Here is a 24,348-nt window from a genome sequence, read left to right on the forward strand (position 1 = left end):
TCATTTTGTGTCTCTGTGTGGTTGTTGTGCTTTGCTTTGATGCTATTATGTTTCTCTCTGTAGTCATTTTGCATCTCTCTGCAGTTGATTTGCTCTGTTTGTGGTCATTTCTTTATCTTTGTGGTCAATTTGTGTTTCCATGTGGTCTATCTGCATCTTTTTGTGAGCATCTATTTGGTCATTGAACATCTCTTTGTTGATGTTTTCAGCATCTCGGTGGTGAATTTGTTACTCGTTGGGGTGTTTTTTTGTCATTTTGTGGCCATTTACCATCTCTTAATGACTATTTTTGCCTTTTCCTCCTGGGTAGAGGCCTCTCTTGTATAAAGCTCTTGTTATGTGTCTTATTTCCTCCCCTACTGCTCACAGCTGCTCTTGCTTTGATTAACTCCCATTAAGAAACCACTCCAAGTCGCTCAGCTTTCCAACACATTTACAAGTCATAAAGCACTGCAATCAACAAACTTGCACCAGGCCAAAACTCTCCAGTTGACCATTTGGAAATTGCAACAACGAAGCCGTGAATTCAAATGGAAACAAAGTGGTGCTTGACACAGTTTGGGGATAAATGGAAAAGCTGCTCAGGATTTATGACTCAAAAGCATCAAAGTGCACGAGAGAGAGCGAGAGAGAGAGAGAGAGAGAGAGAGAGAGAGAGAGAGAGAGATACCCTGGTGAGGGGATGCAACAAGAATGAAGGAATCAGTCTGAACAATTTGTGAGGAATAAACGTTGCTGCCACAGCCAGAGATCAAAACAACTAACAACGTTTGTTAGTGGTAAAAACTGCATCTAACTGGTTTTATACGGTTTAAGAGACACGTTAGGAAGAAAACGCAATAAATTGCATATCACCTTGGATCTGCTCTTGTCAGCTACAGGATGTAGCGTTTTCATCTTGGGAAACATTATTTCAGAGCTGAAGGAGATTGATTTCTTCTCAATGCAGTGAGTGAGCAAGGACTTCTCAGTTCAAGGAGGCAAATATATTTCTTTACGAAGTCTGTGAGAAGAAATGTTTAGATCATTCGAGACCTGTGTGAACTGCTACAGCCCTCGTCCCCAGTCATATATCCACGTCAGCTCACTAATACTTTTTTGATCAGTGTTTCTTTGACTATGCTGAACCAACACACTTTTATTGTGAACACTTTGCATTTGTTCAAATCCTTGTGCCCATGTGAAACCCCCATGTGGCTCACATGGACTCATAGATGATTTAAATCATGTGCTGAAGCTTTCACCGTCACCTGATCTAAATTCAAATGACCTCCTCTAAGAGATTTTAGGGTGAACCATTCTCTACCATCATATGAACTTTGTTTATTTCTTATGTAAAGTGTTAGAGAATAAGTTTTTCTGGTGGTTAAGTGTAATACCAGAACACCTTACTGTCTGCGGGTCCATCCATCCATCAGCTGTACACACATCTCTGGTACGGGGTCATGAGGTGACTGGAGCTGATGAGAGACGTGCAGGCTACACGTATAGTGCCTCTAACTCCAAAAATACAGATTGCTATGTATTATATAAAATTAAAAGCTTAGTTTGTTGTAAAATATCCTTTTTTTTTATACTGGGTGCACTTTTTAAACTCAGTACTAAACATACCTATTAATGTAAACAACATTTTTCACTGCAAATGTGTCACTAATAACATTAAACATGGCTGCATTGCATTCAGTTGTCACAGTAAGTCAGCACAGGATCCTGAAACAGAATTAGACTGTCGTAAATGATCTTCTGTGCTAAAGGTTTTAAACCATATGTGAGCTGCAGGTCATCTGGTCACATGGTCAGCAGTAGAAAATTCACATGTTCCACAGCTGAGTTTCTTTAACTATCTTCTGCATCAGCTGCATCTCTTTGTAAATCAATTCAACAATTACTATACAAATACCTTCACTGACAGATACTTTGAGTAGCTAGATTTCTACACATCATCACTGGTATCGCTCAACAAATCCCTTTCCGACCTTTTTATTTAGCTTTTTCATCCAGATGAAAGAAGAGAATCTGTTTTTTTATAGCACTCGGAGTCCAAGTGTAACCGTAGTTGTAGTTCAGCAGGTAATGTATGCATTAAAATGTATGAGTAATGGTTTTATGCAGAGCCATAGAGAGTCTATACAGTGAGAACTGACTCTGAGGTCAGCAGTGTGCTCAAACATGCACAGAATAAATAAATATAATATAAAAATCCTACTGTTCTCCATCGTTTGCAAATAGAACAGCTATTACGTATTTTTTGGGTCATTTTAAAAGTAAAAGCTGCAAAGTGCTAAACAACAGAGATAAATCCTACAGTAGATCATAATCATTATTCACAAGCAGAAAAGGACAGAACAGTAATGACACAGACTTTTAAAAGTGTCACGGTTTAAAAGAACATTCACTGGCTGTGTGTGAGGGGAGAAAGGTTAAAACAAACCAGCAGAGTGGAATAAAACAGCCAAATGAAAATGAAATTACTTTGGGAAAGTAAATATGTAAAACAAGCCTTTAAAAATCGTTTAAAAGCCTGAACTTCTTTGACAGCAGTTCCTGAAAGCCAACGTGGCCATTTGATCCCCGTTAGCCTTGTGTGAATGTTTTATTGTATTTTCTTACTGGAAGGTTTCTCATGTGGGATTTCAGACATAAAAAAATGACCAAATCTAGACGACAGTCATGTTAGGAACAGAACGGTATGTGAGGATTTTCACTAGACGACCAAAGCAACACTAAAAAACTAAACGACAAGGTCCATAGGTATAATAAAAAAGAATCACATCAGATTGCTCACAGCACTCGTGCTTAAAAAGCAGAAAACGACCTAGAAGGCGAGTTTCATTCTGTGCCGATGCTTCATATTCAGCTTTTCCTTTGTGCCTATAATTGTCTGCAGAACTCAAATTGCAAAATGCACTGCAGCCTGATGTCTCACAACTCTCTCCACTAAAATCATACAGGATGATTTGCAACAGTCAAGCTCCTCTTGAGTCCAATTTAAGTGGCTTTTGAACTGGTGTCATGTAGTGATCAGAAAATTATTACCAGGCTCTGCTATTTCCCTTGGTCACTGTATTCAGAGCTTTATAGAAGCCTTTTGCTCATTGTTGGCGTGTTGTGTCTCGCATCTTTATGGTTTTGCTTCACCACTCTCTTTTCTTTTCTTTTCTCTCGTGCTGTTTTTGGATGAGCTGTTAGAAGCTGACACCAAAAACAAGAGGCAAAAGGAGAATGAATATCCAACTTTAATTTGCCAGATGGACACAAACCCAACTCCAAACATCAACCACGTTCAGGGTGGACAACCAGATGTGTTAATACGTCGTTGTTTGGTATATCATTTGCGATATTGACTCTAAACGGTGATAACAGGTCAGTGTTTTGCTGTGTAGCCACATAAATGGTGGAACTCAGTTCAATAACTGTGCCTCCCTAAAATACTAACTACTAAGTTAAGAGATGATCCTACAGATGGACATTATCACTTAAAATGTCCTCAAACACAACTAAATGTAACGCCATTACCATGAGCCACAGTCTGCTGCTTTCACGGGCACGGACTCCTCTACTCTTGACACGTTTGTCATCGTGGCTTTCAGTTTCCTTTTTCAATTTCTGCAGGCTGTTGTTGGAAGCGGTGGAGTTTCGCTGCCATCTCTCCATTTTGGCTGAGCAGTAATATTCTAGGGTGCAGACAGATGCTGCCAGATACACCATCGCTTTCACTCCCCCTTCTCCTCTGCTCTGCTCTCCTTCTGCAGACTGACTGCAATTACCCAGCGTGAGCCTCATTGTTTGTTTCCCATTTACAGAGCCTGTGTACAAACAGCTCACATTTTTTGGACCTAGACAAGAGGAATGTAAAGAATATGACTAGAATATAAGTATTTAATATAAGTATTTAACAGTTTTGTAGCTCAACAAATCATAACAGAGTTTGGTTGCTAACTAGACACTGAGGTTAAATATGGTCAAAGGTTTTAGAGGACTGGAAATAATAAAGGACACAATCATCACTGAACATTTTTATAAGTGTATTTCCAACGTGCTTGATGTAGAAATACAGTCATTTGAAACATGTTGACCCAGGCATCCAAAAAGCGCTTGACTTACAAATCACAAGTTGGTGCTCTCCAGCCCACCTGATGGACACGTGGGAGGTGCTGAAGTTTTTTAATTTGATTGGACGCTAATACAGGTGTTTGATAGTAGCTGGACTTCCTCTCAATCACTGACAAGTGCACGATGTTGACTGAAGCCTCATTCAGACGTCGTCACCACATTTAGATCCTGTCAACGTTTCTCAAAAGAATCTGAAGGAGGATAAGTGATGAGCACATGGAACAGATCCTTTCCTCTCCTTGTTTGCTCCTGGATTATTCCAAAACCTTCCAGTCATCAGGTGGCTTCTCTCTACTCCAAAACCTACTACTTCAACCACCACTTCTGCCGCCGCAGTCATTATTGTGTCCACTTCACATGAGCTGCGGAGCTTCTGACAGACACTCCACCTTGCACAGATTGCCACGGTGTACTGTAATTTTGTGTTTGTCGACAGTCAGGAAGCTGCAGGATGTTTCTTCCAGGTTTGAACCAGACTGCGGGACATAATTATTGTGTGTTTCGTGGTACGTCACCCAGCTCTCGAGGAGAAGCAGGCTCGGTCAGCCCCACTGACTCCCATCACACAAACAGCGTCTGCTCATCTCACACTCTAAAGGAAATGTGTGTGTGCCTCACACTCTTCCTGCTGTAGACAGGGGAGACAGGTGGGAAGGGAAAGCATAATACTTTTGTTTACAACACTGGAAAAAAAAAACTATGTATTTGTCTCCCTCACACCTGCCTTCAGTGTGTGCGTTGATGTGGATCCGTGTGTGTGTGGATGTCAAACTAGACAAACCAAGCACTTATTCCCCGTTGCAGACCTGTGTGTCATATCTAGGTGAATGTGACAGATCGGGGGCTTCACTACAGTGACAGGGGAGGTGAGGGCATCTTGCATGTATTATTCATGAGAGCCGGAGATGTCTCGTTGGCACAGCACAGACAGCACAGCAGCAAAATAATGGGAGGCTGCAGCTTGGTGCTGTGTCACCAGCAGCACAGTCTTATAGCAGCATCTAGTGCTCAGTGTATGAAAACTGAGCTTCAGTTTCCCAGCTCTCCTGACGCGTTGCTTCTCCAACTATTGCAATTAAATTGAATTTTGCACTGAAATATTACATCTACTGTATGTTGAATGTGTCTGATGTCAATAAAATACAGGTGTAACACTACTGTTGATGTTGATGCTGAATCTAATTACAGTATAATGTATTTTAGAGTCATGCTACCAAAGTTGTCTGGGTACAGTAAAGTAGGAAAGATAATAAATATAATGTTAATAATAATAACAGTTGATTGTAGTTTGTCACCAGATGATAAATGTGCATTTATGAAGACTATGTCTCTAGTAAACTGTGGGATGTGTGGTTATCTATGATATAATGTGTGTGCAGCCTTTTTTAAATGCCATGTTAACGTCTCTGGTTATTAAATAATGTGACTCTCTACACATGTTCAGGCTTTGGGTTGAGGTCTTTATGACGTACGATCTCCTTCTGGCGCCCCGTGTCCACACCACTGGTCCTGTTGTCTGATTTTCTATTACATTATTTATAGATGCAGCCTGAGGACAGCAGCTTCACAAAACCACAGAACAAACCCTCCAGGAATGAGTTTAGTTAGAAGTTCTGAGCAAATCAAAACATCAGAAACGTAATGAGTTTGAGCCCTTTTATAAGCATCAGTGTTAAAGTTCAAGAGAATGAGGTGTTTAATGTGCTTTTAGCTCTCAACCTATTGTTTTTGGTTCTGACGTGCACCTCTAGTTTCATCAGCCCTTGTTCCCCCGGTGCAGCAGGCAGCTGTTTCAGCAAACAGGCTTTAATAAGCCTATTATATACTTCCTGTCCACCGCCAAACTGCAGACAGACAAAGTTAGTGACAAGCTGCTGAATATAAAGGAGAATTTAGCAGGCAAAGAGCCAGACACAGTTTGTCCCTCAGGAGTTGTTGAAGACCAAAACATGGCCTGGAGGGGAGTGGATACTGGACTTTAATGTGCAGATCAATGATAAAGTTGCTCTGTATCCACTGGATGTGTAAGTACACAACTGTTCTCTACACAGTCTGTCAACATAACAACTTAATGAGATTCAAACATGCAAATGTCACATTTATAGCTGGTTACACGGCTCCCAGGAGGCCGAAAAGTCAATTCATTTGCTGGATTAGCAAAAAACAAATATTTTAGAGTGGTTATTAAACGATTAGCACCTACACAGGAAAATATACAGTTCTGTGCAACGTGTGTTTGGATTATTAACCATCATATATCAGAGAGTCAGTGCTGAATGAGTGGCCACATCAGATTTATATATATATATACATATATGGTTACAAGACAATAATGTTTCAAACAAGGTCGAAAAATAAACCATAATAATTCCATAATAAAGTCCTAGTCAGCTTCGTCCGTATCATATTTATATCATCACTACATTTTCTTTATGTCATTAAACTGAACATGGTGACGTTCCCAACACAAAGGAGAATAAAAACTATGGTCATATTAATCCACCTGACAATAATAACTTGACAAAGTTCCAACATGGACGTAGACGTGACAGTGGATTGTTAAGGATTATTAGGATGCTGTACAGTGGTACAAGTGCAAAAAGTATGAGTGTAAATAGAATCAAAAAATAGAAGCTGAGAGATGAGTAACAACTTATCTGTTAAACATACTACATTTGCAGATGAATGAACATGTAAACAAACATGGGCTGAAATGTACAACAGTGTCAAATCACACATCATCAGACTCTTATAGCAGATTATATTTACCTGCTTCATCACAGGTTTCACATTAAAGGCAGTAGTTTATTTATAGGTTCTACCTCGAGAAAATAAAACTGACATTAACCTTTAAAATGCTTGGTTCACACTGTAATGCTTCTATGTCCGACCGTCGTTGAAGGCAGCATCCAGCCCACTTGTTGCACAACCACAGAAACGCCTCTTCCTCCTCCTCTTCCTCCTCCTCTTCCTCCTCCTCCTCCTCCTCCTCTTCCTCCTCCTCTTCCTCCTCCTCTTCCTCCTCCTGTGTCGGCCTGTGGGTTTTATCGGAGCCCTGTCACTGTCTGCTCAGTCCACTTCAGAGCTGGATCATGGCTGCGAACCGGGTCATCGTCTACGGAGGAAGAGGCGCTCTGGGTTCAAAGTGCGTCCAGGTCTTCAGGTCCAGGGGCTGGGTGAGTCCCGCGGGGCCGGGGGACGAGCTGCAGCGTGTGTGTGTGTGTGTGTGTGTGTGTGTGTGTGTGACCCTGATCTCTCTGTTTCTGTCACAGTGGGTCGCCAGCGTCGACATGGCTGCAAACGACGAGGCGAATGAAAACGTGATCGTGAAACTGAGCGAGTCGTTCACGGAGCAGGCGGCACAGGTGAGCTGCACAGGTGTGATGGTTCTCCTGCTCCCTGAACGCCTCACCTGGGGGCTGGCAGGCTGTGATGAAGCTGCTCCGACCCACAGCTGCGGTCCGAGCTGTGGTTCGAGCCCAGCCGCCTGTAAATAGGATTTATTTGTGAATTTTATCAACACGCTTCGTGTTGTTGTGCTAGGAAACATGGAGCTAATGCTGCGTTCAGGACACCTGGAGAAAACACAGAAACTATAGTGCTGAGCTGAAAGTGTCTGTTGCACTATTTCTTTATTTCGTTTTGTGTGTAAAATATCATTAATTTTAAAATCACAGTTTGCAGAAACCGAGGTGACGTTTTTATTTTTATATTTAGTTTGACTTAAAGAGCAAAATAAATTATAAACATATCCATATTTCAGCTCTAGATTAACAACAACATGAGTGTAACAGTTAAATATTGTCATTTTAGGTGATATTAAATAGTAAATGTTTGTGACAACTATGTTTTACTGGAGCAGTCAGCTGGTTTATAAACGTGTGACAAATCCCACAGCATCCATCCCATCACACTTCTAACTACAGGGTCATGTGCCTCTTCCCTTTGGCTGCTGCTTCCTGGGGAAAAGCGACTGAATTATAAACACAATTTGTTGTTGAAATGATTTTGTGCATTTCATTTTCTTAGTAGTTATAAGATTGTTAAGATTATTCAGACATTATTTAAAACATAATAGATTAGTATAAAATACGCAACATTTGTCACTTTAATGCTGATGTGAATCGTTTCTTTAATATCCTCCTTTTGTTTGTTGACTTGAATGCAGCATAGTGTGAGCAAACATGAATTTGGTGTGTGTGTGTGTGTGTGTGTGTGTGTGTGTGTGTGTGTGTGTGTCCTCAGGGTTTATTAAATGATGTGAACACTTATCTCTCATTTCCTGTAGGTGACGTCAGACGTGGCCCAGTTGCTAGGGGACAACAAAGTGGACGCCATCTTGTGTGTGGCAGGAGGATGGGCCGGTGGAAACTGTAGCTCCAAAGGTCAGAATTCAACCTTTTTGTTTGTTGTTGCATTAATCGACATTTTGCCTGCAGCAGTTTTATGCATTAAAAAGTAAAACCAAATAAAAGCTGATGTCAACACTGTCCTTTATTTTGAAAGGCTAATTTAGTAGCTTGTGTCTTAGTTGTATTGATTATTTTGCTGTAAAATCCAACATCTGCTGCATGAATAAATATTAAAATACCACAGAATTATTAAAAAAAGGCTTTTCTTTAAAATCATTTTAATTCTTTTGTCAGATTTATACAAAAACTCTGATCTGATGTGGAAACAGAGCGTGTGGACCTCCACTATCTCCAGCCACCTCGCCGCTCTGCACCTCAAACCAGGCGGACTGTTGACTTTGGCTGGAGCTAAAGCAGCTCTCTCAGGCACTGGAGGTAGGACACTCAGTTCTGTTTACCGTTTATGGTTTGGCCTCGTGTGTCATCAGGGCTTCAGGCAGACTTTGACTTATCACAGACTACATTGTGCATATGTCTGTGGTTGTCTAAACTGCCAGCTCGAATAATGTAGGTAACAGAAACCACTGCGGGGCTTCTGTTGGAGAATCGACGTCCTGATCAGAGGCTCGGGGTCTCTCACCACAGAGAGGTGGAAAAGGTGTCAATAAAATGGATCTCAGGCACAAAACAGGAGGAAATTTAGAATAGCTGATGAGATCGAGGGGTGGAGTCGGACCGAATAGTCGTGGTCGAGTAGTTTGATTTTCACAGTGGCGTGTTGATCCATCAGTGGCCCTGAGCTCTGTTAGCGTCATTGAGCAATTGACTGATGTGTGAGCTACTGATTCATTTTAAAATAAACACAGAACAGACACATATTTAACGCTGCTTCCTAAAGTAAATGATGCCAAATGAATAAAATATGACCAACAAACATAATAAGAACACAGCATTTCAATGAAGTTAACAGTTGATTCTTTATTATTAACCTCATTAGTAACTACTAAACAAATCATCAGATATCACAAATGTACCTTTTGGCTTTATTTGCAGTACATAAGTTAAACTGCAGGTGAAACCATTAGTCAGCAATGTTTGATAATCAACACTCAACACACCTTGGACAGTTTTCTGAAAGACTGCACAGAACAAGTAATCTATTATTTTGAAGGGTAATTGTTGGATTAGTCGATGATGTTACCGTATCATCACCACGTGACACTGACCCCGCTCGTCAGCCTCTGGCTGCCACTGAGGCTTTGGTGTGGTGCCATGTGATGTCCAGCCCTCCCCCTCTCATATCCAAAGCAGCCATGTGATGGGCTGAGATCCAACTCGATTCAAAACCCTGGCTCAGGAGTCAGCACAGGGCCCCCCCCCTCATTGGCTGCTGGCTTAAGAGGAGAATGACTCAGCAGTTGTGGCTGCACACACATTATCCACATGGACAAAGTGCATCAGGTTCACTGAAAGACACCGAGGGGCCTTATAAACATTGTTCTCATTGTGACGGGGGGGCTGCTGCAGGACGGGCTGGCTTAGGAAACACGTTTTAAACAAGAAACAACAATGGAAGTGGCAAAAATCACTAACAGGTGTGAGGCAACCAATTGAAATCACAGAGGTTCATCACATCAGCTATAAAATGATGATAAAGCTTATTTTGATATTCTCTCTCAGAACAGATCTTACACAGGGGGGTGCAGTACGAGACTGATCTGCTCCTCTTCTTATTGTGTTTCCATAATCTGTGCTGATTCTCCAAGATAAGCAACCTCCAATTCTACTACCTGTCACCTTTTGGACGTCATTTTAACACAGTAGAAAATCATTAGAGATGAAACTGAAGGTTTCTAATCACAATCGTCTGACTTTGTTAAATCTACAATTTTATATCTAACACTTTGGTTCAGCTCTTTTTATTCATTTCTGATCAAATGTCATCTTAAATCACCTTTTCTTGGGGTTAACCTCCGTGTTGCTGCTCATCAGTGTTCTGCCAACATGTCACGAATCAAAGCTCGTCGGCTCTGAACGTGTCTAAACCCAGAGGGACGTCTTGTGGCTCCCAGCACATCAGTGCTTTGCTGATTTCTTTGTTGTTGCTCCTAACTCGTGCTTCCTTTTGTATTAGCCACCACCCCTTGTTTCTATTGGTCAGGTCCTTTTAAGCTTGTCATAAGATCGGTTTTGTTGGGGGTGAACAGATGCTCAGCATTCTTTGGGAAGCCAGTTTAGATGTTTGGAGGCGGTGCACATCTGTTTCCACAAGTCATTAAGGACTGGTTACTAATTAAACAGAACAGGTCGTTAGCAATGTTTGGTCTGTCGCTGGTACATCGAACACACAAGTCATTACATTTATTCACAGTATATAAACTGACATTGACCTAATATCAACCACAGGACTCAACGTGTGATGCATTACATGTGCTGTGTGTTGTCCCATCTGTAATCTCCAGGCATGGTGGGCTACGGCATGGCCAAGGCAGCTGTCCACCAGTTGTGTCAGAGCCTGGCAGCAAAAAACAGTGGCATGCCGTCAGGAGCTGCTGCTGTGGCCATACTACCGTAAGTACTGCAGTGACATGCTGTGTATTTTAAAGCATTTTAAGGTGATGAAGAGAGTTAAAGGGAGGCGGATACAATCAGCTGTTATCTGATATTGTGAGAATCAAATGCATAAAACTTCAGCTTTTTTAACTGTACACAACGTTCACCAGCCTCAAAAGGCCGTGATGCTGTAATAAAGAGATGATGGTGACCTGTTTTATTTCCTCAGGATGGAGCATCTGTTTGATATCATATTCTCTCCGTTGCATTTATTACTTTTCGGAGGTAGAGAGCAGATGCAGCATACAACTTTCATTAAAAGGACATGTCAAACATGCAGACCCTCACTTAAAGTGGAAATCCTTTTTCTAGTAAAACCACGTTTTGTGCTTCAGATTGAAAGGAGTGTTTCTGTAACAAAGACATTTTAGACATTTTAGACCAACAAAGCACAAAGCCGGTGAACGGAGTGAAGATGAAAGCTATTATGCTTTAAAAATTATCTGCGTCGCACGATCCTTTCTGTCCGATGGCTAAGTGCTGGGTGAAGATAAGCTGTGGGAATAAAAGGAGGATAAGACTGCCAATTTCACCCGTCAGATCTCTGGTTGTACACATGATCTTTTTCAGGTGAACGACACGCACACAAGCCTGCGAATCATCTCCCCGTCTGTTCCTTTATTGAATTTAAAAGCAGCGTTTCTTTTTTTTGCACTGTCATCGTGAGACGCCAGAAATGGGCTTTCGGGGTGTTTCTTGCTCCTGCTCTCTGTATGGTTATATTTTGCCTCTCCAGCATGCTGTCACATCTGTTCAGCATTAACTCCATGACTTGCATTTCTTTCATAGCCTGCATCCCCCAACCCCCTTTTGTACCATCATATAATGGGTTTCTTTATCTATTTGGGGCTCAGCAACAAACTGTGCTGAATTGGTTGTTAGTAGTTTCTGTTCACAACGTACCTACAGATGCTCAGACAACTATCAGTAGATTAATAAGATCTGAAGAAAAATATAAAAACCTGACATTTCTAAAGGAAATCCTGCAGCTACCTTTAGTATAACATATAATTTAATGGATGTTTATTCACAACGGACATGATCCTCAGAAAGTCACAGAGAATGTTTTTAATTTGAGAACCCAAATATTTCAGTTGTAAATGTAATGAACGTATACACCGTATACTGCATAGGTTACAATGAATAGGATAAAAAAGTCCTATTCTGCAGTCTGCTGGCTCTCCTTCATTTCTGCCTCCCCGACACCGCTACATGCCCTGATTGTCATCTGGCTTAATTTGGCAGGGTTACCTTGGATACGCCGATGAACAGGAAGTTCATGCCTGACGCAGATTTCGGTTCTTGGACGCCGCTGGAATACATCGCAGAGTGAGTGCTGAAAGCGAGTATTGATTCATAGTGGGGCTGTCTTTCTTCTTTTGTGGCTGTAATGAGCGATATGAAAAAAGGATTTCTGTATCCGAGACGCTCATTCACAAAATGTTGGTTCAGCTGTGTTTCTGGAAAAGGATTTAACAGTAATATGTGGGGGGAAATACAGTAAATGACTTGAAAATGCTCCAAATCACCTGTGGATAAGTTGTACGTGTCTCTTATTTCTCATTTAGTGTCACATGCAGTACAGCTGCTGTTCAGGTGCAGCCTCCTGTGATCATTTAGTGTGCAGTGGCTGAATAGATCTTCTCTGTAGCTCATCTATTCTTCTGTCTTGTTCATTTATGATTTATAACATTTTGTTCAACGATTTAATTATTCTCTACATTACAAATACAAAATATCATTTGGTTGTTGGTATCATATGATAAGTGATAAAATGCTAGAACTTATTTGGTCTTAAAATCAAATCATTTAATTAATACTAATAATCTTGAATGTCGACTTTGTTACTAAACTCACTGCAGGTCAGTCACACAGCCACATGTGTGATTGTTCTGGGATTTTAATTAGTTAAATTAATTAATGTGTGATTTGATTCTACTAGAATTCATCTGAATACATGCTGGGTCCATTTAGATGGGCGGTGCGTTTACTGTCTGCGTAATCCAGAGCAGATTAGACAGGATTTAATTCAGTTTGATAATCCCTGAGAAAACAGATGAGGGTCTGAGGACACAAATAGAAACAATCTGGGTGCTGGGAAACTGAAAGGAGGTGGCAGCCAATCCTTATTGTTCCTTTCTTGTCTCCTAAAGGACCAGATTCATCCAGAAAACCTGCCGTCTGGTGCGGTTAATGTGTCATTTGTCAGTCAAACGTCTGCTCACTAAGAAGTTGAATCCCTCATCCCGGTTACCATACTGTTAGTTTTTGTAATGTGTCAGTACTAATGCTGACATGACTTCAGGGTTTTAGTGCTAAAACAGAACTAGTTTTAAAAATGAGGACAGAAATGTAAAATAAACCAGACATCACTTGTGTGCAGTCGAATATGAATCTCTGCAATTTTCCTGCTCCAGTTTAGCACCCAGCAGACGACTGAGCATACAGCTGTTGACAGGATTATCATTCGATCAGCTAAAATTAATCAAATGATGGAAATGGAACGTCGTACCAGAATAATATAAGACTTATACCCAAATGAATAAATTGGTATAAATTTGTCCGAGCTGTAATTGAAAAGAACAGATGTGTAGATTACACCAAACATCGTGGTTCCTCCAACTTGTGGCTGTGTTGGAGGAACCGAGCTGTGGTTGAACTAAACCAAATGGATGATTGTTCAGCATTTACCTTTATTCACGGTTAATTCATACAAACGTACATGCTAGGAAACGTTTAAATCATAACTATGGTTCGTTTTAAAAGATTTGTACATTTAGCTTTCTTCAGAATCATGAGGGAGAGATTTAGCTTGAGCTGCAATAATTTAAGAAGAAAATAAATGAACTGTTTTGATATTTTCTTTTATATTTTAAAGCATAAATCTGAGGACATGAGCTTTATTCTGACTTTAGTTGATTTAATTGGTGTTTAAACTGTGATATCTGGATACTGTGGTGAACATTTTTACAGTTTTGTTGGCTAAACGTCAAGCTGCCTCCTGAATTGAAATGTCTGCTGTTGAAATGTCATCAAGAAATGTAGAAGTTTGTTCTTGTGGTCTTGAATAGACATGTGCACCGTGTACCTCTCAAGACGCCCGAGGTATTTCAATACTAACGAGTGTTATAGAATATGTTACAGCTTTTACTACTTTAATAAAAATCACTGCTTCCAATTTTTCCATTTCACTCCAGACTGTTTTTCAACTGGGCCACCGGTGTGGACCGGCCGTCCTCGGGAAGCCTGATGAAGCTCCTGACCTCCGGAGGTGAAACCCAGGCTGTAGCTGCTCTGTAGAGAGGACTGTGGAGACGGTGACGGGTGGAGGAAGGGAGGGAGATATAAAGACGGATGGAAGCAGAGAGAGGAAGACATGAGGAGATTGAGAAGAAGAGTGACAGAGACGAGAGGAGAGGAGGAGGAGGAGGAGGATTTAGGGAAGAAGAGTTGGGGAGATAGGAAGAATGATGAAGACAGGGTTGGAGGGTGTAGAGGAGAAGAAGAGAGATGGTGACAGAGAGGAGCTGAATAAAATAAAAAGGTGGAGAGGAGACAGCCAGATGGGTTTGTTTGGGATTAGGAGGGAGGAGGAGGAGGGATTTCTTTGCAAATGCGGCGTCACAGCAACATCTAGCTGCAGATCACTGCAACTGTCCCACTGCAACAGTCAATGTCACGGTGGGAGACGCATTGAGCGGCGCCACTGTGTCACAACACTGTTGGTACAATAAATATAATGTAGGAAACTGCAGGAGAATTTACAATTCAAGTGTGAAGTTACAACATTTTTACCATATTTGTCTTTCAAAATGCATTTAAACAGCTGCAGTAGCTGCAGTGATGTTCAGTATCATCTGTGCAGTTTAACACGTGACAGTGTGAGTCTTTGTGAGGTCTGTAGATCTATTAGTTTGTTTTCCAAGAATCCCTGAGGGTCGTTGAAAAACGAGAGAAAGCCGCTGTCTTCTCTCAAACAGACAAAACGCTTTAAAGTGGAGAGGCCTTATTTCATGTTTGTAGCTCCAGTCCAAGTGTCCTTGGTGTCAGTGGTTTGAGAAAGGTGCTCTTCCTGTTGTCGTTTACTGTAACCGTGTACATTTCACAATAAAATCAGTCAAAACAACGGATTTGAGGTTTGAATTTTCAAATCATTAAACATGTATGTACATTACAACATTATGCTGATAATCCTACAATTAAATTGTTTAATTTTAAAACATTAGATGGTGAATATCCCTTCACAATAAATCTGACAAAAACATTTAAGTAAAAAAAACTTCACTGTTTGTCTTGATCTGCTCCTACTGAAGATCCATGTCTTTAAAATGTGTCCCGGATAAAAGATCTTTTCTAATTCTCCCAAGCAGCAGAACACTGAAGTTGTTAGAAGTAAACAGTTTTAAATTGATGCTGTAGTGAATAATTCTGCAGCACGTTCACGTTAACGGCACTAAAAGTCACCCAGTTGTGTTTCAGTTACACGTTTGTTGGATCAACTCTTTGTTTTTTGTCTTTTCACGTCTCACTTCAGTATAACAACAACCACTGGATGGTGCTCTTGATCAAGAGTCCCCGTGCTGCAGTGTCATTGTTACAGGAGTTGTATTAATCAAGTGAATGAGTTAAAACTGAGCTGAATATGCACTCTAATGCACACAGTGGATAAAAGAACTAAGTTTTACTTTACTATCAACTCATCCAGGCCGTTCACCTTGGCAAATGCAAATCACTACAGTCGTGACATCTGGGAATACATTAATTTAGAAACTAGATTAAGAAGAATAGATTATTTTACTGCCTCGTCCATGTTTGCATAAAACGCTGTTGTTCCACCGACCCATATTTTCACCCCTGATTTGGACCAGAATGCACATAAATAGACTACAGGGCAGCTGCTGGGCCTTGGTCCTAAACTCCACTATTTCTCCCGCCTGGCCACAGTTCCTGGAGACTATATGGCTGTTGACAAGCGCACTGCAATAAATCACCATGCTGAGGATTAATAGGAAAGAGCAAAGCGCCCTAGCTCACTGTAGCTGATATGTATTTATTCTAGGTGGCGTAGCAATTCATCTCACTGTGTACATGCCTCTGTGTGTGTGTGTGTGTGTGTGTGTGTGAGGCCCGAGGCGAATTTAACACGTCTATGCATACATTACCTCCCTTGATGCCAGCACTATAGAGTGATTGCCCATGGGGATCGAGTCAATGTTTATCACAGAAAGTGTTTCAGCTGATCAAAGATTACCGCTGAGACGGAGCATGTTGTTCCTGTTTCAGCTGGGGCAGATAAGTTGTCACCCGGCGCCACAGATGCTATTGTGTTTTGTTGTTTTGTTTTGTTTTTCTTTCAATGTAAATGTGCGAGAAGCAAATTATTTGAATGTCACAGGTGCAGCGGTGTGCTAAAGAGAATTTATCTGGAGTACTCTTCTTTAAAGATGTAGTGGTGCATTCTCACACAGATCTTTAGAGTCTGATGGTGAGAAGGTAAATACAGGATGACATTAGGAAACAGAAAGCAGAGTCAGAGCAGATAATCTATTAGGGCAGTATTTAGTACTGTAGATACTATTTAATTAAAGTATATAATTAGCTTCAAAATATAGAATAAATGGTGCCACATGAACTGTAATGTCTGTAGTTTTAGCATCTCTCTGCTTCTTTTCATGTCTCTACTCAGACCCTCTGATAAAGTGCCAGCTTTACAGACACAAATGTGAAACAATCCTGTATAGACCCCAAGCTAATACTCAGTCATTTGTATTTTTGTTCTAATTTGTGGCGCTGTTGTTTTATACTGACGAGTGTTTCTGTTATTTAGTCCACTCAATTTGATCGTCACAAAGTAATAGTGTAATTATTACTTATAAAGTAATAAATTAATTTATTAATTAATGAAAACTTTCAGATAACTAGATTACTAGTTGAAAATATTTTTCAGGAGCAACAGATTGTTTGGTTGGAACCTTCTTATAACTCATCTTTTACCTGTGATCAACTCTAATAAAAGATCATAAAAAGCAGTGTTCCTGTTTTGTTCTGTCCACTTACTATTTATCTGACTCCACCTTCAGTGTAAACCAACCACTACTGCAACAGGCCAGTTTAAACATTAGCAGAGACAGTTTCACTACACAAGAGGAGACACCGTCACTGTCAACACAAAATAAAAAGCGAAATGACATCACTGTGCAGATTTATTTAAAAACTAAAGCAGCTCGTGGCCTCCTGCAGCACTACGTGTACTTTCCTTTACATCGTGAATGTACGTACAGTTTATAAAGTGTCTCTCTAAACAGAATCAAACAGTGGCCTGTGTTGATCCTGTATAATAGTGTACAATAGGTTTTCGTCTTATTATTTTTCTGCACGTGCTTTTTGTGAAATCACCCACAGAACCTGTGATAGCGTTAGTTTTATTGACGGTGGATTGAAGCTTTCAAGCACTGGTTGTCTAAGTGATTCATTGTGCGACGCAGGGAGAGGAGCAGCGTCCAGTCCTGCTTACATGAAACCCCTGGAGGTGAATTTCCTGATTAAACCCCCCCACACCACCCTACCCCACCCACCTTCACTCCCCACCCTCTGCTCAAACGCATCCAGTTGTGTGGGTACACACACTGGTGTTTATGTGTATGTGTGTACATCTCATGTGGTTTTCTGTCACATGTAGTGTTATAGTACGTTTGTGAATCAACATACGTGTGTGTGCAGTTTGTCTTCGTACAGCGTGTGTGTTGTGTGCAGTGTAAATGTCCATATTTGTGTTTTTCACACATTTATGAAGCTGAATTAATTCAGATTTTAAGAAAACATTGTAGAACTTACATATTTTTGCTTTTGTCTTCGTATTTAAACATATAAATTGTGATGTATACACATATTTATAATGGCAGTGTTCATCTCTTCTGGTTTACTTTTCCTTTAACTCCCTTATGTAAAGAATTTTAATTAACGTTATTCTGTTTTAAAGGAAGAAGTTTCTCTTTCCCACTACGTATGCATGTATTTTATGAATGTAGGTATCCTGTGCTTATGCTTTTATGTGCTAAAGTGCTAAAATGTGTGCAATGCATAGAGTGTCAGTGTGCATGATGTTGCGTAGTTGTAGCTGTGTGTACCTGGTGTGTGTACATCAGTCTTATGAATGTGCATCTCTGTGTGTTTGTGTGTTGTAGAGGTTATGCCTGAGATGGCGGGGCGCCATGTGGAAGCCATTGAGACCTGGAGCAGCAGTGAACGTGGAAGGTGAGGCCAGATGGTTGTGGTTAGCCCTTGGCTGCTCTTGGTAACCTGACCTGCAGGGGAGGACCTCTCTGCCTCCCGAGGACCAGCCACCACATGTGTTGCGTGAGAGTAAGTCACCCAAAACCCAGGAACCGCCTCTCGGCTTCCTGGCTCCCTGTTCTCATAGCCCGAGCTGTTTTATTTAAACTGAGGATCTAAAACAACAAACTGGAAATGGGATCAGACAGGAGCCTTTCAGAGAGGGATCATGTAGGATCCTGAGGTCTGACAACAGCGTTATTAAGAATCGGATTCTTGGGTTCATCCTCACAGTATATGTGCACTAGTACTTAACACAGTGGTCAACATAAAAAAAAACATCCTCAAGTATATTTGTTCAAGTACTACAGGACAGTTTAAAGGCACTTCTATGTTTCTGTTTTGACTTTAGTTCTGAGCAAAAAGATATTTTTCACAATTACATTTTTTTTATATTAAGAACTTTTATACCAAGCAAAGATTTAATTTTCTATAACAGGGCAATTTAAGCATAAATAAAAAAATAATCCACTATAACAACATTTATTTACTATATTTTGAAACATACATTGTGACATGTTGTATTTTAAGCATATTTTAATTCTCATGTACTTTAAAGAGTAAGATCTTATATATAAAATGTTTAAGGTTACAAAATAGACTAATTTTAAGATAGTATACTCTCTACAAGTTTCACATTAAATAACAATAAAACAATCACATCACTTACATAACAACTTCCTTTTTATGCTTTTTACTTATTTTTTTGTTTGTATGTCAAAAATTATTTTAAAAAATACTGTGTAAAACTCAAATACAGAAACTGACATATATGCAAATTAAAAGTAAACAAAAGCCTGTGCAGGAGAGATGGAGGGGGAAACTAAAAGCTTATACGAAGACCAAAAACATGTTGTAAGTCTATAAAAATGCTATGTAATATATAATAATATATGTCTGACATGTTTTCTCTATTCTTCTACGTCACTAAAAAAATTGATATTGTGTGTTTTAATAGTCGACTGCTGGACACAAGATGCTTTTTTCACATAGTGAGTGTCTACGTCACCTATAGTGTCACCAAACCACAGTTGCACACGTGCACATGTTAAATTGAGATTCAAAACGAGCACAGAGAGACTGCAGCAGATTCATCTGCACATTGAAAACATTAAATTAAGGAAGAACTAACAAGAAAAGAAATGTCGATTTGGTCAGACTTTGTTCACCAAAGAAGAAATGCAGACTTCCTCAGTAGCTGCACCTGTAAACATCCTATGTTAAAATGTCACATCATATGATGTGAACACTGCACAGATCAAATCAGATGAGAAATGAAGTGTTTACATTACGTATTTGCCCTTTTAATCATCAGTCGTTTTCTGTTACGGGATTGTGTATTCAAACAGTCAATAATTCTGCATAATAAAGACTAATGTTGCTCTCTCCACAGACAATCTGTTTGTGAATGTGAGCTGAACCCAGTTTGGCCTCTAGATGGCACTAAGTCACAAGTAAACCTGAGGTGTGAAGCAGCATAATTAAAATTTGAGTGATAAGTTTTTGATTTGATTAAATGCCCCTCAAGCCAGTAACTCACAGTACAGGGTCGACGTGGATTGAGAATTTATTTTTCAACATCAGGTCCAGTGTCTCTTAAGATCAAGGCAGCTTGAGATGGTACTCAACATCTGCTTAGCAAGAGGTGAGACACTGCTTGAAAAATCCATGTCAATGAATAAATGATGGGCCGATGAAGAAGACCTGCTCCAGATCGTCTTCTCTTCAAATCACACAATATCTAAAATGACACAAAATGGGGCCGAAAGTCTGTGAGATCAACGTGAAAACTGAAGAGTTTCACAAAATCCTGGTGCAGAAAAAACACATTTTAATCACTGACACACACACACGTGTAGAAACAACAGAGGCTTCGTTGGCTGCGGAGTGTTTTCTTTAATTTGTGATTACACTGAAGTTATGTGGGAACATGTTTTCCTGGCCTGTCAGAAATGTCACTTACACAGTAACGACAGGCTGACAGCAACTGCTTGCTTTGCGCACAGTTTCTATCAAATCTCTTCTATATATATATATATATATATATATATATATATATATATATATATATATATATATATAGATATATATATATATGTTGGTGTTTTCTGAGTTGATACTTTATGCATCAGAATATTATGTGGCACATTTTCTTTCCTTCTCAGAGGAACATAATGTGATTTTCAAGAGCAACGTGATGGTTTCAGAGAAGATTTGTACCTTTTGAGAAAAGTTGCAGTGTTGAAGCAAAATCTGCGGCTTTGTGCAGACTGAGGAAATTAAATGTGCACATGCTAAGTTAGTACATGTTGTCACTGTGGTCACGTGTGTTGTATGTTGTATGTGTGTACTTGCAGCTCTTTACTCAGCTCTCTGTATGCAGCCGTATTACTGGTGCAACATGATGCTATGATAGACCTCAGAGTGATTTAATAAGGAACTGTATATGTTATTAACTATAGAAATAAAGTTACCTTCATGTACATAGAAAGTATGTTCAGAGATATTATATATATTTGCAAGTAAACTATACATTATTATGAGCTATATAATAAAACTAATATATTATATTTTTAAATGATGAATCCAATTCGGAAACAATTAGTGTTTCTGTCTGCAGCTCACTTTACAAGTGTTCCTCAGATGACTTTACAGTTTGTACATCATGTGAATCTTTCTGTTCTCACACTGTTGAATACTTTATTTGCTTGCTGAGTAATTCCGTAGGATATTTGTTATTTTATGTTATTTATTTATTATCAAATGAAATCGTATTGTTGCCGTTACTTGTTGAGGCTTGACTTCTTTTATTAGGTCCTTTACTTCTGCATCTATATTTTTACCCCTTTGAGTGGAAGATGCATGCAGACATTTTTCAATAACACCTACTTATCAATTAGGAATTGCAGTAGTTGTGTAGATGAACATACTTTTTGGAAAGTCAGATATACTGTTCTACTATTCCTCACCTTCATCTTGACCCGCTGTGTCACCAGGTGAGGCGGAGGAGGGATGGAGGAGGAGCAGGCCTGGACTCACAGAGCCTCAGGGTGTATATGTAGTAGCCAACACTGACTCTGTTTTACTTGTATCTCAAAATAAGCTTTTTTTTGTCACACTTTGGAGCAGCTGGACCATGTTGGATGCAACTGTTTGTAAGAACCTGTGGCTCCCATTACTTCCTCCTGTTGTTTTGTAATGTTGGCGATCTACTAATGGACCTTTCTTCTAATGCTGCTTTTATTTTAGTGCCTCTGGGTAAATGCTCAAAATGTAAATACGATGTAAATGCACCTTCTCAAACTGGACTAAGTGATGACAGCCAGGAACATCAGAGCAGGTGAAGGTAGGCTGCCATTAAAGGTAATAGCCTTGTTATTAGGCCGGCAGTGGGGGTGGGTGGGATGGGGCTGTAAAGAGCCGGCGTCACATGTGACCCAACTAATCACATCTGCCACTTCTTGGACCAGACCGGGTTCCTGGTTGTTTTTAGCTGGTTAGAAAACAGGTTGAGCATTTGTTTTTAAATCAGAGCTCGACACACGTCTGTGATGTCAGGAGAAAATAGAAAGGTTCAACTGTGAAAGAGGGAAAGAGTTGGTGTAGGATACATGTCATATAGAAATTTTTAATGACATCCACCATGACTTTTTGATGTCTACAGCGTCTCCCCTGAGATGCTGATGTCAACATGCGCTCCCCCATCATTACACCCAAGCACACATATTGTTACTAAACAGTGACACATCTCTGGGTTTTTGTGTTTCTGTTGTTTCTTTAAGCTTTTTAAAGTTTAAAACCATGAGTGAGGTTTGAGGTCTCAGCGTGTTTCCTAACATCAACTTTTCTTCAGTAATCAAAAAATACATGTACGCCAACTGGAAAATAATAATTGTTCTCCCCAGCAGTGATTCTTATCTTAAAACAGTGGAGAATATATTATATGCTGAATTATGCACATGTTAGATATGCAGGTATGAAAAGGTAATCTGCATTTTCAGGTAGATCTAGATAAGTAGGATATAAAGAAATGCTATTTCAAATTTATAGAACACAGTTTTATTGTGAAGCTTCTAAATATATGTTAAAATGTTGCTGAAACAAATTAAACTTTAGTGCAGGTTTAAGCAGGATGACACCTGTCAGGCAGCTCACCTCGTCGTCGCTCTCCGGCTCCTTCTGTCTATTATTATCCAATAATTTGAGCAGGAACCCTGTCATCCAATCATCATGCTGCTGTAGCTGCAGAACCTTTGTTGTCCTGACATTGCCGTCTAAGCTGCATCACAGCTTCAGCACTTCACCATCCTCCACTGCGTCAAGGCCCCGTCAAGGCAAACTATAGGCTCCATCCTCACACAGTGCTTCTTAGCCAAAGTCTCAGTTTCTGCAGCCACGTCGCGTTGTGTTTTGCCCGATTAAACTATTAAACTGTATGTAACCTGCACATCCAAAGACCTGCACTTGACAGTTTATAACTATTTACAAAAATGTGCTTTTATTGATTAAGCCACATGTGATAATTATTAATTATTGCATGCACCTTTTATAACAGTGCATTTGTTAAAGTCCTAGTGGTGTTCAGAATCACAGAAACTATGAACCATGTGATCCACCTGAAAGCTCCAGAACAGATGCTAAATGGACTTTAGAGTGAGACTGTTGTGTTAAAGTCAAACAAACCAAGGTGGCAGTAGAAGTACCACTCTTTATTTTACTCAATTTGTACAAGCTTTAATGTATTTTTAGTTATTCACCAAGAAAATGATGAGTAGTATGGATGAGTTCTACATGTTTCTAGGGTCTACAGACATTTAAAAATGTTCCAGCTTTGTTGAGGTTAATTCATGTACAGATGCAGCTAGAAACATAAACTTATTTATAAGAAACCTTATTTCTGAGATTTTACTCTGAAAAATCCTCAACATTCATTTAATTTATTCTATTTTAAACTATTTTTATTCCATTTAAACTTTTTAAAAGGAGGAAATATTTACTGTCACTTTATTTTACATCTGTACTCTAAGCTGCAAACTACTTTAAGTATTGTTAAATAAAAAAGCCACAGTAATTAATGTGATTTTTATATTTTTTAAAAGAATCTGCAGCTGAAACATAACTAAAGCTGTCAAATAAATGTGGTAGAATAAAAAGAACATGTTAATCTCTCTGAATTGAAGGGGAGCAAAGATAAAACCAGGTACAAATACCTCCAAATTGTGGTTAATCACATTACTTGTGTACCTGATGTCTTTTAGCACTGATTCAGGTTCATGCAGTACCAGTTATGATTACTATTACTACTCTGATTACACTTAAACTGCTGTTACTTCTAATACTCCTAATACTAAGTATTACTGTTTATGCTACTTGTGCTGCAGGTATTAAGTCCAGTTCTTCCTCCATTAAAACAACATTTATAGAAGTGAATCAGTGTGAGAGTTATTTCCCTCTCAGCTAAAACATCAAACAGCCAGGAGGCCTGTCGAAGTCGATGTGGGCGGCAGCAGTCAGTCAAATCCAGGTCACCAGTGGTGGTGGGGGCTGGAGGGTGTGTAGGTGGGGGGGTGGTACTATACACTGGACGTACAATGTGACCGAATTGAGAGTTTCTATACGAGCAACAGGATCTAACCAAGATAAGCCTCTTGGGAGTCGTTCGGTCGTCTCTCTCAGGGCGGATTATACAGGCGCTCGTCTAACTGGACGCACATCTGCCCAAACGCCGGCCTGCTCGTTTCTCTGTCTCTGGTGACCCCCCAGGATGGAGCCTCATACAGAGAAACTGGTCCAAAAGATCCAAGTTTGGGGGATTTTCTGGTTCTTCTAAGCCTCAGGTCTTTGTGGAAACACAGTCTCCTCAGTGCCCCCCCACACCACCCCTACGCATCTGTTTCTCATTTACATCCTGGGTCTAAGTTCAGTAAAAGAAGGGGGG

The 24,348-nt window shown here is 39.9% G+C and overlaps 1 protein-coding gene across 1 annotated transcript; it reads left to right on the forward strand.

Moving 5' to 3' along the window:
- Window positions 1-7,108: 7,108 nt before the first annotated feature.
- On the forward strand, window positions 7,109-15,208 carry qdpra (quinoid dihydropteridine reductase a). The gene is made up of 7 exons (XM_026357879.1): window positions 7,109-7,289; window positions 7,386-7,478; window positions 8,402-8,498; window positions 8,760-8,900; window positions 10,928-11,036; window positions 12,324-12,407; window positions 14,276-15,208. Exons 1-7 carry the CDS (start codon window positions 7,206-7,208, stop codon window positions 14,376-14,378), a joined length of 711 nt encoding a protein of 236 aa, XP_026213664.1. The 5' UTR covers window positions 7,109-7,205; the 3' UTR covers window positions 14,379-15,208.
- The last annotated feature ends 9,140 nt before the right edge of the window (window positions 15,209-24,348 follow it).

Source organism: Anabas testudineus, chromosome 10, assembly GCF_900324465.2.
Source record: "Anabas testudineus chromosome 10, fAnaTes1.2, whole genome shotgun sequence".
NCBI classification, from domain to species: Eukaryota; Metazoa; Chordata; class Actinopteri; order Anabantiformes; family Anabantidae; genus Anabas; species Anabas testudineus.